The sequence below is a fragment of the Castor canadensis genome, chromosome 9 (assembly GCF_047511655.1).
Source record: "Castor canadensis chromosome 9, mCasCan1.hap1v2, whole genome shotgun sequence".
In the NCBI taxonomy this organism is placed as follows: domain Eukaryota; kingdom Metazoa; phylum Chordata; class Mammalia; order Rodentia; family Castoridae; genus Castor; species Castor canadensis.
This window is the reverse complement of record NC_133394.1, coordinates 154254608-154273511: the sequence shown is the minus strand read 5'-3', so window position 1 is coordinate 154273511 and position 18904 is coordinate 154254608. Positions and strand designations below refer to the sequence as shown.

Below are 18904 nucleotides of genomic sequence, written 5' to 3'. Positions count from 1 at the left end.
CGTCCTCAGGCTCCAAGGAGCCTAGCTGCCCTGGGCGTGCCCTCCCCGTGGCTCCCACACCTGGATAAAAGTCCAGTGATAGCAATGGTGCTGCAGGGGCCTGCCTGCCTGGGGCCCAATGATGGCAGGCAGAACCTCAAGGTCACTGGGACTCTGAGGACAGGAGGGGATGCAAGTGAGTTGGTGTCCAGAGAGGGGGTCATGGTGGTTGTGTGGAGGAAGTGCTCTAGGTCTTCCCCGCTTCCGCTGTTGCTACCTCATGGGGGTCCTGTGGGGCACACAGTGGTGTCCAGGCCTCTCTCATCACCCCACCCCTAGGGAGAGATGCTCTAGGTGGGTCTCCCGAAGGAGCAGAGGCAGGCAGGTCAAGTTCTTAGCTCACACCGTCCACGCTGGCAACCACAGCCCTGCTCCTGGCCAGCTCCCCTCCTCCACCAAAGCCTGGCTTCACCTGTGTCCCCTGCTCCATGCTCCACAGAAGACGCCTATGTCTGGGCAGGTGCTGTTGTGCTGGGCTTGGCTAGCTGGGCACAGAGACAGGAGGATGACAGCAGGGCGGGAGGACAGCGGGACATGGCAGTTACCCACGGGGTGGGGGGTAAGTCTGCGAAGCCTTTCTGAAGGAGAGGGCCAAATGGTACCCTCTGAGCTTGGAACTAGGCCAGTTGGGTCCCTGGAGCCAGTCAGCTCAGGGCTCTGTCTCCTGTTGGATTCAAAGCTACCTTGCAGGTGAGGGAACTTTTTTGGATGGGTGAAGCCGCTAGGGTCTTGGTTCTGGGTGTCTGACACTCCAACCTGCCCTTCAGGGAAGCGTGTGGTTTGAGGGCAGCATCAACCCTCCAGCCCTACCCAAACTCCATCCAGGCTGACCTTGCTGTGCGGACACCTAGAGACAGTGACCAGGTTGGGAGGGGGCCCTCAGGGGGCATGCGCAGCAGAGACTGAGGCTTGGAGGGTAGTGAGGGGCCTCATAGTGGTGGCAAGCAGCGCTCTTTTCCCTCCAAACAGGCATGGACGCTGCCTGGGCAGAGTGTGGGCTGGTGGCGCCCCCTAGTGCCATGCTGGGCCAAGCTGCATCCTGATGCAACAGGAGGTCCCTCTCAAGCCTGGACCCTGGTGGACCCCAAGTAGGCACTGTCCCAGAGGTTGGACCACTGTGCAAAGGTGGGGTGGAGGGGTAGCACACCCTCTTCCCATTGCCACCATCGGAGAGAGAGGGGCCTGAAGCCTTGGAGCTGCTGCCCTGCCTGCTGACCACAGGAGTGGCCTATGGCCATCCAGCAGTCTACAGTTGACCCTCCTGATGCCCTATGGAAGTCAGGACCCTCTGGTTGTCACATCACTTGTCTTCTCTGGTTCACAATGGTCCTCTGCCCTCTGCTGAGGAAGGCCCTGCCTTCTTGATACGGGTGGTGGTGCCTGTGGCCCTATTTGCTCCAGGCGGCCAGCACTGGAGAGGGGAAGGCTCCCAGCTTGACACCCCAGCTCACTGCTGGTGGCTGTGGCCAGCTGTCTCCCAGGGCTGAAGTACATCCTACTATTTCTGGTACCATCAACTGGAATTCTCCCTGAGGCCTCCAGAAGGCAGGAAAAACAACCTGTCCTCTGTGTCAACTATCTACTTTCACAGTGAGACAGGCAGATGCCTGCCTGTCAATCACCATCCTGGCCAGCACACAGGGTTTCTTTCCTCAAGAACCACCATGGAGTCTATGCATCCTGTAATCCCAGCACTCAGGAGGCTGAGGCAGGAGGATGGGTTATTTAGTGAGACCCTGCCTCAAAACATCAGAAAGAAAATCACCAGACATTAGGCTTCCACTTCTGTCCAAATTGGGTCAGTGGGGACCCTTTATACTGGCTGTGTCCTTTGCGTGGTTGTCCCAGACAGCCAGTACTTTCTGCCCTGCCCTGGGATTGGCACTTTGTGAGCCTAACTCCCAGAAGTGGTTCTGGGACTTTGGAAGATGCAAATAAAGAACAGAAACAGGAACAGGCTCCAGCTCAGGCCCTCATGTGGCCCAGGCCACATACCTGTGCTGGAGAGGCTTGGTCTGGCCCCGAGGAAGGACGCTGGCATGAACGCATCAGCAGAGGTGAGGCCACCAGAGACAGGATGGTGTCCAGGGCTCAGAGCAGCGCACTCTGTCCACTGAGGTGGCTGGGAGGAACAGGAAATGGACAACATGCCTATCCTCCTGCCACCCCAGGGTGGGCACCCGGAGACGATATCTGGAGGCCCTCCACATATCCCTTGGGCTGTCTGGGCCCTGCCCATGGATCCAGCTGTGATGTGGTGGACCTCTTGCCTCCCCATGACCCTCTTGGGCAGGGCATTCCCTAGGGACCAAGGCATCTTTCAGAAGCTCTGTCCTTCCCTGAGGGACTCTCAGCCAGGCTCCCAGCTCATGACCATGACGATGAAGCAGGCACAATCTGGGTATGAGGTAGCTTGGTACCAGGGCTCCTAGAGGCCCTGAAGTGCCCATGGAGGGTCCTCAGGCAGAGAGAGCCTGATAGTCGTCAGGGACACCGACAGGGACGAACCATCACTTGGCAGACAACTCATCAAGTGGAAGTTTATTAAATAATCTCACATCAAGTTGTCTAGAAAACCCATCAGCACACAACCCGTCGCCATCAGAGGGTCCCGGGTCAGCCTGGCACGGTACAGCGTCTAACGTGGCGAGGGTCTCCAAGAGCAGGGCTGGTGTCACAGGACAAGGGACACAGGTCTCCTAAGACAGTCCCTGCAAGGCAGGAGTCTCCGAGAAAGGCGAGGCTCCTGTGGAATCTGAGCATCGGCCCATGGCCCACAGCGCGTCTTGGAAGCAGACGCTTGGACTCCTGAGTTTCCATTTGACTTCTGCTGTCAAATGGCTCAGAAGTATTAATTCGCATTGGTACAGGAACATGGACTGAAAACTGTCTCTAAGGAGATGTCGACACACGGGATAAGGAATGAGGAATCAGAGGACTTGCTCTCCTGCCATATCCCTGGCAGCTCTGCCCAAAAGCTTGGTAAGGACCACTAGCAGGAGTTTCTTCTCACAACTACTCAGCTCCCTTCACGATTAAGAAGTCCAGACACCACATACCAACTTCCTGAATCCCTGCGTGAGAAGCTGGTATTAGGAGGGAACTCAGGAACCCCGGCTTCATCTTCAACAGCCTGGACACCCCAGCTCCTGAAAGTAACTGCCTTACTAAACACAGACAGCTCAAACAGCCACCTTCCAAATCTCACCACGGAGCCCTCCTTTCTGGATCCATGTCTCACACCTGCACCCAGCCACAGATGCAGCTGTGAGAAGGTTGAGTGCAGTAAAGCAAACACAGGATGAGGGGAAAAAGCCCCTAATCCCAAAAGGTGCCCACTGGTCCAGTCACACCTAAAGGGTGGGCCCGCTCTCTGTGGTGATGACACAGTGGCCTGATAGGGCCAAGTCTGGATCAGAAGGGACAGTGAGGAAAGGACACCTACAGCGCCTGGCAAAGCCATCCAGGATGAGGACAACAGTCAACATGGCTGAAGGCCCCAGATGCTGCTCTCAGGAAGCCATCTCGCCTCCATGGGGACACTTTGGCAACCTCAAAGCTGGTGTTTGAAAGGAAGTGGCCTGGGCAGCTGGAAGCAGGCTGTGGGAAGGGCTGGGGTCTGGAACGTCACCAGCATCTGACACCCCCCCTACTGCACATTGACATGGACACCCTCAGGCCCAGCTGCCATTTTACAAGGGTTTCCAGGTAAGGGAATCTTATTCTAGCTCATCAAGAAAAAGTTTCAACTGAGAAGGAATCATTTCTGAGCACTGCTTCTCTGCTTCCTGGCTACTTGTAACTCATTCCTGTCTTCCAAATTCCTGGCTAGAATTCCTGAAAGGACACTTTTTTTTTTTTTTAAAGACGGGGCCTGACTACTTAGCCCAGGTTGGCCTGGAACCTGTGGTTCTCCTGCCTCAGCATGGTGTGCCCCACCATGAGCAGTCTCTCCAAAAGACATTCTTGCTGGTAACTGATCCAGCTTTAAGGGCAGTGTGGTAAAGAGCCAAGTGGTAAGGTGGTGACCAGCTCATCCACCACCAACTGTACCACTAAGTGAGAAAGGCCACTGGGTGCTCAGTAACAAGCCCTGGACACTGAGCCAGTGGAGGCTCCATCCAGGAGGCCGCCAGCTAAGAGCCCCTGGGACACCACTGGACAAGTGACCAATTCCTCACTCCATGGAGGACAGCATAGCCGCCAGTGTTTATTGTGAAGGAATCCTGCAACACACTAAGGGAATCCCTTGGTATCAGAGGTGAGGCTGAGTGGGCAAGGCCCCATCCCAGCCACTGTACTCCACAGTGTGCTGCTTTAAACTTTATATGGAAAGTCACAAGGATCCCCAAGTGTGCTTCAGGCTGGGTTCCTGCTGTGCTGGAAGGTGGCAGGGCACTACCAGACCCGAGAACCTGCTCCAGCCCCCAGCTTAGTGAAGTCCTAGCACACAAACTACAGCATCGTGAATTACCCAACATGAAACACCGCATTCCCAAGGGGTTCACTAGCGTGGTTCACCTGCTACATTAGCTATCACTCAGGAGCTAGGGAGACTATCATATGTGAAAACTTGTACCAGTCAGTTAGTTGAAGAATGAGGTGAAGACTGATGGTAAATCAAGGAAGCTCCAGTGAGCAGACCTTGGGATCCACCAAAGACACCAAAAAGGGCTGTGAGGGAGGCCACGGAGAGGTCACACCGATCAGACTTCGAACACCTGTAAAGAGATGTATCTGCACCAAAGTCCATGGACTAAGAGAAGTTATTTTCTTTGGAGCTGGGGCTGTTTGTGTTTGTCTAGTCACTATCCAAACCCTCTTAGGACAAGCAGGCACGCTGCTTGGCTCCACCAGTGCTAGAAGTCCACACGGTCCTCTCTCCTCCCAGGGCACAGAGGGCTCACTCAGATGAGAGAGCGAGGGCACACGCAGGGAGGGTGCCTTTCTGCCCCACCTGGCCAAGCCTTGCTGAGCCACTCAGCACCACACAACAGGGACTATCCAGACATGGTTCCCTGGAGGCTTCCAGAGTCTCAGACTGAATGAATGTTCATGGAATGATGAAAATTAAAAATTACTTGATTATGGAAGTTTCTGATTTATTCCAAACAAAATATTAGATTTGCCACTAAGGATTGCCTCAAAGCAATCAGTCTTACGTCATTCCCACCGTGGCCGTCACAGCGGGTGGAGATAAATATTCGCAGGCCCTGGGTGCCAAGAGGCAGGCAGTCCTAGTTCTTCACCTCTGCAGCTGCTTTCTCTGCCTTCTCCTTGGCCTTCTCCTTCTCTCCAACCTTCTCCTCTTTTTCCAGCGTTGCCACAATCTCAGCCACTTGGCTGGTGGAGATTTGAACGTCTTCTTTGTCCACCAGGTCGATTACCTGCACATACAGGAGGGGGACTTCTGAGGGGCTCCGCCCATAGCACTCACCGGCACCAGGGGTAGGAATATGACCTCCTCTGAGCCGTCTTCTTGGCTTAGCACTTCTTTGTTGCAGTTCCTGCCAGGGGTGCCAGGGGTCCTCCAGCTGCTCTGGTCCTCAGAGTACCAGACTCCCAGGGGACCATGAACAGCACGGCAAGGCTGCCAGATTCCAACGCCTACTCCGGCCAGTCTGGCCCTGCTACCCTGCTGGGGGCCTATGGCCTGCCTTGGACACAGCTTCCCCAGGGGAGAGAGTGGGGCATGGCATGGGGCACATGTCCCCTCTGTGATGCAGACTAAGCATGGGTGTCTGACAGTGCCTTGCTTCTAAACAAAATGAAGGAAGTTAGCTGATATTTGTGGCAGTGTCTCACCATCTGACTATGTAGCCCAGACTGGCCGTTAAGCTCTCAATGTTCCTGCCTCAGCCTCCCTAGCACAGGGATTACAGGCATGTACCACCATCCCCAGCTAACTGTAATAACTTCTTATTTCAGGTGTGATTTCCAGTGAGAGTAAGGCTGGAGGCTTGGCTCCAGTGGTAGAGCATTTGCCCACAAGCTCAAAGCCCTAAGTTTAAACCTCAGTACTGCCAAAAAAAAGTTTCAGTCAAATGACAGCAAGGCCTGAGAGACAGCTGCAGCTGTGGACTCAACCTCCCAATCTCCCAAGCGGGTCGAATGGCTCTGCATGAGCAGCCCCTCCCAGATCCCATGGGCCCCAGAGCAGGAGGCAGCGGGGCCAGCCTGCAGCTCAGTCCCCACTGGCCTACCTTGACGAGGTCGTCAATGTTGACCTTGCCGTCCTTGTTTTCATCCAGTGCTGAGACTAAGCTCATCAGCTTGTTCTCCGGAATGTGCTTGATCTGCTTCATGGCACTGACGAGCTCTGTGACGCTGACCACGTTCTCCCTGTGGAGCACAGGTGCACGGGGCTGCAGCTAGGCTCCTGCCCTCAGGCCTCACTGCAGCTCCTTCCACAGGCCCTGACCCTTGGGGCCATGTGAGAACTGGGGACATCACATGGATACTGATATGGAGCACGGCTGGACACAGGGGTCCCATGCAGGGCAAATCCAATGGCCAGGATTGCCAGGGGTGCTGTGCAGTGGTCCTCAGCCCTGAGTCTACTCAAGAGGGGACACTGCTCTCATCTAAGGGTGCCAAGGACCCCAGGAGCAAGGTCTGGAGCAGGGGCCCAGCTGCCAGTCACCTGCCCACATCATGGGGTCTGTGGTTTGGATTTGTGGGAACCCCACACACAAGCCAGTCCTAGGAGCACGAGGTATAGCTACTGCTGTCCCATGGTGCCAACTCCTGCTGCAGAAATCTGGTACATGCCAGATCCCAGAGAAGGCTGACTGGCCCTGTGTGTGTGAGTGCGGGGTCAGGACAGAGCAGGACAGTATGACGGAACAGAAGCCAAATGGGGCTGAGACTAGAGGGGCAGGTAGAGACATGGGCAGGAAGGCGATGGGTCTGATCTAGCAAGGTGAAATCAGTATCAAGAGGTGAAGGAAGGAAAAACATAAGCAAAGATGCCTTTTGGCCTCCGACTGGACCTGGGCCTGGGTAGGGCAATGAGCCTCAGAGGCTAAGACATGTACCTTGGAGTAAGACCCCTCCAAAGCACCTGACAGTTGCAGGATTGACCTCCCTGGCTGCTTGTTGCCCACTCACCCTTCGGGAGAGCCCTCAACAGGGCCCAGCTTGCTGGCCTGCTGGTTGGTCTCCAGCTGTGCAATCAGACCATCGATCTGCCCGATCATCTGCTGGACTCGCCTTGTCAGCCTCTTGCTGGCTGTAGACTCTTCTACGTATTTTTCATCGCCAGTCTTTGAAAGCTCCTTCTTGATCTCTTGCAAGTCCTGATGTTATTTGTAGGTGTAAAAAAAGTTTTTCTTTAAAAAAAGGGTGCATGTGGATCCTACATTAAATTTAACTTGGAAAAGTATTTAAACCATTAATTTGGGCTGGGGCTGTAGCTCAGTGGTAGAACACTCCTCTAGCACACACGAGGTCCTGGGTTCAACCCCCACAGCCCCGCAATACAAAAAAACCAAATTAAACAAAACACTAATTTCAGCCACCGAAAGGCAAAATCTTATGTCTATCATACAAATTTGGTCTTGTTGTTGTAAACTCAAACACTTTTTATAGTAGAAGAGACAGAAATCGCTCTAAGTCTCAACCTTCTTTGCATTTGCTAGAGAATAAACAATGAAAGCAGCACGATGAACTGAGGGTCACCCTTCCCTCCTTTGTTTCTTTGGCAGTGCTGGGGTTTGAATTCAGGGCCTCCCATTTGAGCGAGGCAGGTCTCTACCACTTGAGCCACTCCGCCGTGCTTTTGCTTTAGTTTTCAGGTAGTGTCTTGCTTTTTTTAAATTTTATTTACCAGCACTGGAATTTGAACTCAGGGCCTCATTCTTGCAAGACAGGTGCTCTCTTACTGCTTAAGCCACTCCACGAGTCCTTTTTTGTGATGGGTTTTCTTGCGATAGGGTATTGCAAACTATTTCCCCAGGACTGGTTTTGAACCAAGATCCTCCTGATCTTTGCCTCCTGAGTAGCTGGGATTATAGGCGTGAGCTACTGGCTCCTGGCTAGTCTCTCAATTTTTGTTCAAGGCTGGCCTTGGACTGTGATCCTACCTATGACTTCTGAATAGCTGGGATCACAGACATGTACCACTATGCCCACTTACTGGTTAAAATGGGGCTTGCTAGCTTTTTGCCCAGGCTGGCCTCGAATTGCAATCCTCTAATCTCCACTTCCCCAGTAGCTGAGATTACAGGCATAAGCCATCTTGCCCGTCCTTTCCTTCTTACATTCCCAGTTGGTTTCCCCCTCTAGGAAACTTCACAGGGAAGGACACAATGGGCAGCAGGGGTGAGGCACCGTCTCACCAGATGACAGACACAGCTTCGTGAGGAAGAAACCACAAGGCCAGAGGGGGCTGCCCTAAGGAAGCTCAGAAATGGCAAGCTGTTTTACCAATTTCAAAGCCTGTCACTTTCCCAGCAGAGCTGTGAAGACAGTTCTTTTATCAGATTATTACTATTGTTTTTTGGGGGGACTGGGCCTTGAACTCTGGGCTTCTCACTTGCAAAGCGGGTGCTCTATGGCTTGAGCCATGCCTCCAGGTCATCTTTTACATCGGATTAGAAGTATACAGGGGCTGGGGTACGGCTCAGCGGCAGAGCACGTGAGGCAGGAGGGCAGGAAGCAGGGAGGGAGGGAGGGAAGGAACAGAGGAAGGGAGGGAGGGAGAGGGAACTACCAGGTAAGAAAAGAGAGAAGGGAATCTCTCCGGGGGGCATCATGAATGAGAGAGTAAGGGTTCACTCATTGATGATCTCATGTTCAGTGACACCTCCGGGTGTTCAGACTCCCACTGCTGTCTGCTTGGCACCCACATGGGTGCCATTTACCAAGAAAGAGGCCAGCCACAAGTGCTGTGGAAATTTTAGAATAAAATTCATTTTCTCCCCTCCCTTTTCTCTTCCCTCCCCCTTTCCTTCCCATGTTGCAGATCTAACCAGGGCCTCACAGGCTAGGCAAGTGCTCTACCACTGAGCTATATCCTGGTCAAAGTTCATCCCCTGCTGGGATGATGTGCAACTCAGCACTGTGCCTGACAGCTGTTTTCCACTCTCCATGGTCCGTCTCCCCAGCAGTCCCCACCGGGCCACCCATGCCAGAGATGTGCCCCGCACATGCGCACACTCCCACCTGGCTATAGTCCTGGACGTCCTCCTTCAGCAGCTCCAGCTCTTCCTTCTCCTTGGTCAGGGACTTCTTCTGCTCCTGCAGCTTGGAGCAGGCATCACTGAGAATGTCAATTTCCTCCTTGGTTATCTCCGCTTCCTGGACAGAAAGGAACAAGCAGACAAGCCTAATAAGCAGTCAGCTTCTTCCCCTTAGAGCTGACAGCTTAGCTTACCCCACATGGGCCAGCACATGGGGTCAACCTCAACTGAGATGGAGCTCAAGTCTGGGCTGCACTAGCCATGGGTGTCACTGTCTGTGCTGTTCCCAATGCCCCCACACAGAGCTGTAATCTGATGAGCTGTGACCTATGTGTGCATCCCAGCTACCCCAAGCACCGCCTCATTCGTCTGACTTCTCGCTTGCTCAGAGGTTCTGAGCTGCATCCATATGGTGGTGGGTTGCAATTGCCAGTCAGCTAGACTCAAACTTGCTTATCCACTTACCCATTAATGGACATTTGCTCATTTCCTATTTCAGCAATTCCACAAAAAGCTGCTGTGAACTTCTGTGTGCAGGTCTTGGGTGGGGAAATGCCTGGGAGTGGAATAGCTGGTCACAGAGACAGTGTAGGTGTGACTTTGTAGAAGACTTATTAAGATGGGCTCCAAAGTGGCCCAGTTCCTTCACACCCTCACCAACACTGGGCTAGGATGGTCCTACTTTTTTCTGTTGTTTTGCAGTGCTGGAGATGGAACCCATGACTTCGAACTTGACAAGTGCTCCTCCATTGAGTCACACCTCTGGCCCAGTCTGACTCTTTTTTGGCAATACCGGGGTCTGAACTCAGGGCCTCATAGTTGCTAGGCAGGTGCTTTACCACGTAAGCCACTCCGCCAGCCCCCCAGTCTCACTGTAAGTTAAATTTTCATTTCTCTGGTAACTGAGGGTAAGGAGCACTTCAGGCCCTTCCTTGGTATCTGCCTGACTTCTCTGCTCAAGTATCTGCAATGTTTTGGTCATTTCCAAAATCAAATTATTTGTCTTGTTATTAAGTTGAAGTATATTTTGTAAACATTTTCTTCCTGCTTGTGACTTACCTTTTCAGTTTTGATAAAGACCAATGTATCGATTTTTTTATGGATCATGTTTTTGTTGTGTTAAAAAATTCATGATGAACCCCAAGGTTTTCCTTTTTTTTTTTTTGTGGCACTGGGTTTGGACTCAGGGCCTCCTACTTGCTAGCCACTCTTATAGTTTGAAAAACTCCACCAGTCCTGTTTTGGGTTGGATTTTTTGAGATAGGGTCTTGTGAACTATTTCAAACTGTGATTCTCCTAATCTCTGCTTTCTGGGTAGCTTGGCTTACAGGCATGTGGCTCAAAATTCTTAACAAACTAAATTAGTGAACTAAATGCTGTTAAAAATCACGTTCACACTGTGTTCCTTCCTGAGACATTCGAAGTGACCCACAGACTCCTCCAGACCATCAAAACCCAGCAGTGTAGCTCAAGTGTACAGAGCCTGCCTGGCAAGCATGAGACCCTGAGTTCAAACCCCAGTATTGCCATAAATAAATAAATAAATAAAAGGATTCTCCCCCAGCCTTCTTGTTTTTGAGACAGAATCTTGCTATCTTTTTGTAGCTGGGATTAAAGGCATGAACCACCATACCTGGCTACCCGCCCAATTCTAAGACTGTCAAACTATAGTTATCAGACAGGCGATAAGAGCCAGGGATGAAGCTTAGTAGGACAGCTCATGCTTCATATGGCTGAAGCACTGGGTTCTATCCCAGCACTGCAAAGAAAAATAAAAAAGGAAAGGCTGTGACACTGCCAGTGAGAAGGGGAGCAGATCAGCCAAGTAGAAAAGAGGGTTTAGAAACAAGCAAGTGGCCGGTGGACTTTCTACAAAGGTGTCCAGATGGTTTAACTGGAAACAAGCAAGTGGCCGGTGGACTTTCTACAAAGGTGTCCAGATGGTTTAACTGGGGAAAGACAAGCTGGAACAACTGAACTGCCACAAGCAAAGAAATAGAACCTGACTCACACAGGGTGTAAAAGTTGACCCAGAAAGTATCATAAAAACTCTTAAAGAAAACATAAAATGACTGCTGCAACCCATCTGACACGCCTCAGCCTCAGCCTCACTTCTGTAGGAAGGCCTGGGCCCCACCTTCCCTACAGCTAAAGTTCCCAGCCTTGACCATGCCCCATGTCTCCCGCGGGGCTGCCTGGGCAGCAGCAGCCCATTTTCCTAATGCTTTCGGCCCTCAAGTTCCATCGACTGCTGAGTTTATCCCATGCCTGACCAGTCTCTAAAAGGAGCCACAAGGACCCCCACCCTTCTCAAAAAAACTGTGAAAGACCCAGCAGCCAGGTCAGTTTCAGACACCTTCTCCACACCTTTCCAGAACGCCAACCTGGACCTGCCCTTCCCCCACTGGCCTTAGGGGGCTGCCCTCCTGGTCCTCCAAGGCCCATGAGGTTGGGCTTTTCCTTTTGTCTCTTTGTCACTGCCCACCAGAGGAAACTCAGGCCTCACCCCTCCACACCCTCCTCTGCCTTCAAGGGGAGGCTGAGCTCCACTTCCCCAGAACTTCCTCTCTGAGCTCTGAGTCTAGACCAGGCCAGTCCGTTCTTTGTCACATACGCATGGTCTCATGCCCTCCTTTGCGGCACCCAGGCTGAGATCTCCCTGGACATACATCTCCACCCAGGTCTCTCCCTCCTCTGCTCAGTACAGCCCAAATCTGCTCCTGTGTATGGTGCAGCAGGATCTCAGGACAGAAGCATCAGAAGGAATCTCAGGATGGCAAAGCCACCTGGGCATAAGCCCTCCCCCCAACATACCCAGGATGCACTGTGTCCCCAGGATGCACTGACAGGATCACCAAAGGACTGCATCTAGGTTATCCAGCAGGTGACAACTGTGAAGGCCTCCGTGAAGGGAACTCTGCCTGACAGGCCAACCTCCATTTCCCTTCCTGCCGCTGGGCAGGGTGACAAGGACCTAGTAACCCCTCTGGAGCATGGAAGCCTTGCTCCAGCAGCTTGGGCCCAAGGAGTCTCACACCCTTAAGGTCTCAGCCTCATCCTCTCGCCACCTTCACTCAGAGGTGACTACAAGCACCCCTGGCTGGCTTGTCCCCAATCCTGACTGGCACAGCTTCCTAAGAAGCCATGTGGCCCACCGCACAGCCCCCGCTTCTGGGCCATGCACATCACTTACCTTCAAGCCTTCCAGCACAGGGGCAGTGTCCTTCAGGGCCTCTTCGGGCAGGATCACATCAGGCACCTCTGGCTTCAACTCAGCCACTGGCCTCTCAGGGGCAGCAGCACCCATTACTTCCAGCTCAACATCCTTCTAAAATGCAAGAAGTATCACACCATCACCTTGCTGCCTTGCTGTGGCTCCATACTCAGCTCCAACAGAGGCCACACTTAGACAGCAGAGCCTATAGATCATCACCCAGCAGCAGTGGTTCCCCTGCCCAGGCTGAGCAGGTCATCTGAGACCCTGGCCCACCTCTGGTGTTTCCTCATGATCCTGACACTTGCAGAGCACCTGTGGGTGGGTGAATGTCGAGTGGGTGCATGAACCATCTGGGAAGACTCAAGACCCAGCTGCAGGGCAGTGTCCTGTGGCCTGAGTCCAGGAAGTAGGCACTGTCCCCACCTGGAGAAGCCATGGCCCCTGGGAAAGGGAAAGGCCCCTGAAAAGGTGGGTCTCACAGTGACTGATCGCCTGGGTGCTGAGCTGGCCCCTTTGTGCCCACTGGTGGGAGAGACAGCCAAGTCACACCCTCTCATTCTCCCATGGGGTCCTACTAGAGCTGCAGCTCCCCAAGTCACCCTGATCACTGCAGGAAAGCCAAGCGAGGACAGACCCATGATTCAGGGACATGAGGGAGCCTTTAGGGAGGCTGCTCTGGGATGGCAGGGCTGCCTGCTTACCGCTGCCTCCACAGCCCTCTCCAGCTCCTTTTCCTGGTGCTCCTGCCGGATGGCGGCTTCCTCCTGCAGTGTGGCCTCCAGCTTCGCCTTGTTGTCCACCTGCTCGCCCTCTACCTCTGCCACTTTTACCTGGGCTTCCTTAGCCTTCAGAAAGAAGAGGGCACCTGCAGGTGAGCCTGGGACCACCAAGCCTACACTGCCCTACCTGTGCTCTGCCCCTTATCTCTGAGCAACATCACCATCGGGGTCACACAAAGGGACAGAATGCATTGTTGGGACACTGGCCCCTAAGTCTTGGGAGATGTCTAGAGGCTCCCAAGGGCTACTGTCCCATCAGAGGACAGCATAGGCTCCACTGCAAAACTCAAATCAGCATTTCACATCTGCTGACAATACATGACAGGATCAGGCTGGCTCGGTGTGCCCCAGAGACTGTGCTGATGAGAAGGGGACGAGCCAGCTGGGAACAGTGACGGGATAAGCCAGACAAGCCAAGGTTGCTGGGAGGGCAGGCAGGCTGAGGTCTCCTGGAGGGGCTCCCAAAGGGGTCTCCCAACACACTATTTTCTCCCTTCACTTAGCTGGTGTGTCCTCAATCCTTTGTGCTATTAATTTTATTACAACAATTATTAATGACATACCACAATCTCCGGGAGGGTCTGCAAGGTGGATTTGAGCTGGTCGGCAGGTGAGAGGGTCTCTGGGAGGTACATGGCTCGGGACAATATGAGCAGTGACGTGGGGATCTCATGATGCAGGTGCAGGTCCAGCCACTGGAACCAGAATAAATTCGCTAGACACACCACTCTGGCCCCATCATATATCCTTGCCCATACTTGGAGGATGCACGAAAAGTGGCAGGTAGCTGACTGGCAAGATAGCTGTGTAGCAGGATTGGGACAGAGACCAGGCCCACAGCTGCGTGGTTCAAGCCTTCTGATGGAAAAGATGAATGGCTGTAAATGTCACCTACCCACTGTACAGTCTGCTCAACTGAAAGTCACTGGACATCACAGATCTGTCACTTTGATTCCTGCCCAAGGGCCTCAGGCTGAGGCAGGAGCCCACTATGTACCAAACAACAGATCAGATAAGCCCAGGCCAAGGTCAGCAGAGAGAGGGTAGATGCCAGAGGTCAGACTGGTCACGGTACCCAAACCTTCCCAAGCCTCAGGTAAACGACACTGTCGAAATGTGACCAAGTTCCAGAAAGTTCTGAGGATGTCAACCCAAGTCTTGTGTGATTAAGAGAAGAGCAAGCTAGAACAATCAGAAGGGAGAAAACCCACACTGCATGTGAGTACACACTAGGGTCAGAGGTTAGGAACCAATCCCGAGGAAGAAGGAAGGGCTGTGTGTGAGAAAGGGTCTAAACAGACTGTGAGGAAAACAGACCTGCATCACATCGGTCTACAAGACACACATCTGAAACAGCAGCAGTTTGGTCCTTGAAAGATAACGAATCAGTGCAGTTACTGGGTGAGTGGATCACCACCCTTTCATGAGATAGGTGGAAGAAAAAAAAAATCCAGTTACAAGATTTTCTCCAGCGACAAATGGGTTGTGGCGAACAAGGTGAAGTATGTCAAATGGGTGATGTCAGTCAGAAGACCACAGGTACAGAGTATCAGTGTTGCAGCCACGCCTCAGAGAAGGGCCTTATCAATAAGTGAAATGGGGTCTCTAGTTTATGCAGAAGGGAGAGGAGACTGCAGGAACAGGTGGATGAGAACTGTGAGGAGACAAGTTACTAACATGGACTAGTCACTGCTGGCTGACTAGATCAAAGGAAAGTGCCAGAGGGACTGTTGTTTGCTACTGTTTGTACAGTCTCATTTCCAGGTCATTACAGTCTTTATAGTTTCTAAGGCCAAGAATGAAAATGTTCTTTTCTAGCAGAAGAAAAAGAAGGAAACAGTCCTCAAAGGTTCTTGTCATTCTGATAGGTTACCTCATTGCCTTCCCAGGCCTACTTACCTGCTTTAGCTGGCCCCTCAGCCGATCCTCCGTGACGCCGAGGGCTCGCATGCCTCGTGCTCGACATGCTGCCTGCAGTTCCTTGACGTTCAGGCTGTCCACCCCTTCCTCAGAGATCAGCTGGAAAAGAAGGCCAGTGAGTAACTGCTTTCCAAGGTCTTCAAGAGGCTCGGCATCCATGTTCACACAGCTAGGAAGTAAGAGTCAACTGAGAAGCCATGTTCCTGACAGGCTCTGCCATGCAGAAGACAAACCAGCTCAGGTCACTTGACCTCCAGGCTCAAGTGACCTGAGCCACCTGAAAGACACAGGTCAGGACTTTGGGAGGTTTTTGTTCTTTTTGGGTTTTTTTAGTTTTTTCGATGGTACTGGGATTGAACTCAGGACTTTGCACTTGTTTGGCAAGTACTCCACCTCTTGAACCATGAGCACAGTCTGAGCTCGGGATCTTGTAAGGACTGAATGGCAGGATGAAGCCCAATACACAAAGAAGCCTACCCAGACGCCTTTCAGGAGAAGGTGCTTTCTTCCAAGGGAAGAGGGACAGGCCCCTCTCACCTGCCAGTTCTCTCAATTCCCACAACCCACCATCTGCCAAATCATCCTCAGGGCTCATGGATGGAGGAGGAAAGGAGACTCCACACCCTGAAGGTATGTCCCCTCCCCCTCAGCCTGAGGCCATACAGGTCACAGTGACCCCACTCTGGAAAAGCAAAAGACCCAGAGACAGGACCTAGAGACCTGCAGGAAGCAACAGGTGAGAGAAGAAAGGAGGCAAACACTGTCTGAGCTGGGCAGCCCCCAGCCCTGCCATTCGATAAGGGGCATTAAATTTTTATTTAAATTAAACTTTCTAATTGTAGACACATGAGCATCTGTAACAAATAGTACAGGGGTCTACATGCCTTTCAGACTTTGGGCAAGACAGGACCTTCCCCTCCACAAGGATCTCTCATGTCATCTTTTGTCACCTCAAGAATGCCAGATACATGGATCATACAGTAATCATAAGGCACCTCCTTATGACTGGGGTGGGTGAACAAGCCGATTAGTGTTCTCCCAGTAAAGACTGTCTAGGGCATTTCCAGTTCACCCATTGTGACTAACACTGCTTCTGTCTTTCTTTCCCTGTCTCCATGTGGCTCCTTAACCTCCTCTGCTCTGGGGACCACAGCACACACTCACTATAAACCCCTGGTGTCACCATCCTACAGGGCACAGCAAAGAAGCCTCACCTCTCTTCACACTCTCTACTCCTGCACTGGGTGTGGTGGATACTTCCTCTCCTCTCTGAGAGCTCCTGACCACACTTCGGCTTTCAGCTCACCGGAAAGAGGTAGTGCAGGCCAGTCACACTTGCCCACAGTTCTGCAGGCTGTCTTCTTCCTTCTGACCCTCAGGGCCCTTCTCATGCACTATGCTTCTGGGCAGAGAACTTCCTTTGGCTGTGGGTTGGAGAGTCTGCTGGTGACAATTCTCATATCCCTCCACCTGAGAATGCCCTTATGCTGACGTCTGGATATTGCCTGGCTTCCTCAGGGGCCCCCTGCCCTCCTTACAACTCTCAAAGTGGTTGGCCTTCAGAATCCATTTCCTGGACTCTGCTGCATCGGGGTGGGGATTTGGAATCCACTCAGTTTCTTAATTTGCAGGTTTATGTCTTCTATTGAATTCTTCAAGGATTTTCAGTGCTGTCCTCATCTTCCTGACCCTGGAATTCTTATGACACAAATGTTCACCCAGTTCTCTGAACAAGCGCCGGCTCACTGTCCACTTTCTACCACCTTCTTCTCCCTGCTGTTTGGTGGGGTGGCCCTAACATCTACTGCTCTACCCTGGTCTTTCCCTGCTCTGCAGTGCAGTCGATTTTGGTTCCTGTATTTTTACTTCTAACTTTTCATGTGGCTCCTCTTTTCTTGCTGAGCCTCTCCTGTGGTTCAACGTGTAATGACAGTGCTCTGTCCAAAGGTGCGCACGGTAGCACAAGCCTGCGCACCCAGCTACTCAGGAGTCTGAAGCAGGAGCATTGCCTGAGCCCAGGAGTCTGAGTTTAGTTGGACAGCATAGCGAGAACCCATCTCAAACAAAACAAAGCAAAGCAACTCTCCAGTTTTCCCAACATCGGCCTCCTGCCAGTTACCTTTCTCCACCCATGCTGATCCTCTCCTGGTTCTCAGCACTACAAGAAATTCTCAATTGAAATCTGAACTTTTGGGGTATCACAGCAGGAGAATCTGGAGTACATTTCTATCTTCCGACTTGGATCGCAGAAGCCAAGCAGTGAGGCTGCTATGGCATGGGGTGGGTATATGTTTTAACTTTTGTAGACTTTGCAGTTGATGACTTGTCATTTATTAATCACAAGGCTAAACTGACAGCTAGAGTTGCCCACAGCTCCCCTGCAATCCAGCATTCTCAGACCAACCACAAACTCTGACCTCTGTTTCACGTCTTGTCCAGTCATAATGATTCCGCTGGCTGCTCCCACCACACTAGGAATGAAGACACCATGCCAGTTCCTCACCCCCTCATACTTCCCATTCCCTGTGGACTTGAGGTTCCAAATGGCCCAGGGGCCACAAGTCACACCCCTCTTCCACCAGAGCTGGACTCTCCACTCTGCTGCTGGATGCCACCCATAGGTTAAGGGAGTGTATTTTAGATTAGTCAGGGTCGCTGGTTCCCAGTTTGGTGCCCCCGACTCCCTAGAGGAGCCGTACCTCGTGTGTTGCTAAGAGTGGGGGTGGGGAGGCTCCTGCTCTCCACTAGGCCTCCACCCATACCCTGGCTGGGAGGGGCAGAAGTCCTTTGTCACTGCTTCCTGTCTGGCTTCCACTGACACCAGGGAAGGTGGAAACAAAAGAAAACGCAAAACCCAGAAGGGCGTACATGTGGTGAAAGAGGAGATGAAATTGTGTGCATACAGTGAGTGACATTCCCTGGGCACTGCAACCACTGGGACCAATGAACAGATGAACAGAGACAGCACACTGAGGTAGACCTTACAGCTGCGGCAAGTCAGAGAGAAAGGGAAAGACTCAGCAGCTGCCGAAGGGAAGCTATTCATCTTCAAGGGAGCAAAGAGGCCTGCAGCTGACTTGGGCAGACCCAGAAGCAGAGGCTAGGAGAAAGGCATCTGGATGGTGCAGGAGAGAGACATACAGAGCACTGCAAACAGGAGAGGGCACGGGACACACAGACAACATGGTAAAACGCACCGAAGGGAACTTGAGGGAGGAAAGCATCTGAGGAAGCAGATGTGCAGGCAGGGACAGGTAGACACAGGGTGTGAACTACCACAGGCTATAAAGCAGGCAAGGGAGGGCAGCTGGGGGTGAGTATGCCCAGGTGCTGGCACCACCTGGGAATGAAAGTGCTGGCCTGAAAACCGTGGAGAGCTCTAGGGAAACCCAGAACAAGTGACAAAGTAACAGAGGAGGCGGAGTAAATAAAAAGACTGGACTACTCCAAAAGAAGGCAAGAAGTGAGATTGAGCAGTACACAGACGAGGTGGGACAAGTCCAGGGAAAAAAACAGACTAAATTTTCCAACTAAAAGACAGAGACTGTCACACCAGATTAAAATGATGACAAACACACTGGGCAAGACGACTAGGGAAACTGGACAAAGACTGACATCTGCTCAAGCGAGGAGCGTGAGAATGTCACACTGTGGGCTTTAAGGGGAACACATCCCTCGAGAAAAAGAGGGGCAACTCATCCGTCTCTGGAAGGAGCATTCCTGGACATGGGGGCAGCTGTCAGCCACTACGGGCAGGACTTCTTTCT

At 52.4% G+C, this 18904-nt stretch overlaps 1 protein-coding gene across 1 annotated transcript in view; it reads right to left on the bottom strand.

The window, feature by feature from the left end:
• Positions 1–5120: 5120 nt before the first annotated feature.
• The window catches only part of Letm1 (leucine zipper and EF-hand containing transmembrane protein 1), a 31214-nt gene continuing 17430 nt past the window's right edge, over positions 5121–18904 (bottom strand). Inside the window, exons 7-14 of the mRNA XM_020177287.2 lie at positions 15117–15236; positions 13781–13912; positions 13140–13283; positions 12415–12549; positions 9205–9339; positions 7150–7337; positions 6243–6381; positions 5121–5426 (exon numbers count right to left, since the gene is read on the bottom strand). Of these exons, the coding sequence (XP_020032876.2) occupies positions 5277–5426; positions 6243–6381; positions 7150–7337; positions 9205–9339; positions 12415–12549; positions 13140–13283; positions 13781–13912; positions 15117–15236 (1143 nt within the window). The 3' untranslated portion in view covers positions 5121–5276. The remainder of the gene's footprint in view (positions 5427–6242; positions 6382–7149; positions 7338–9204; positions 9340–12414; positions 12550–13139; positions 13284–13780; positions 13913–15116; positions 15237–18904) is intronic.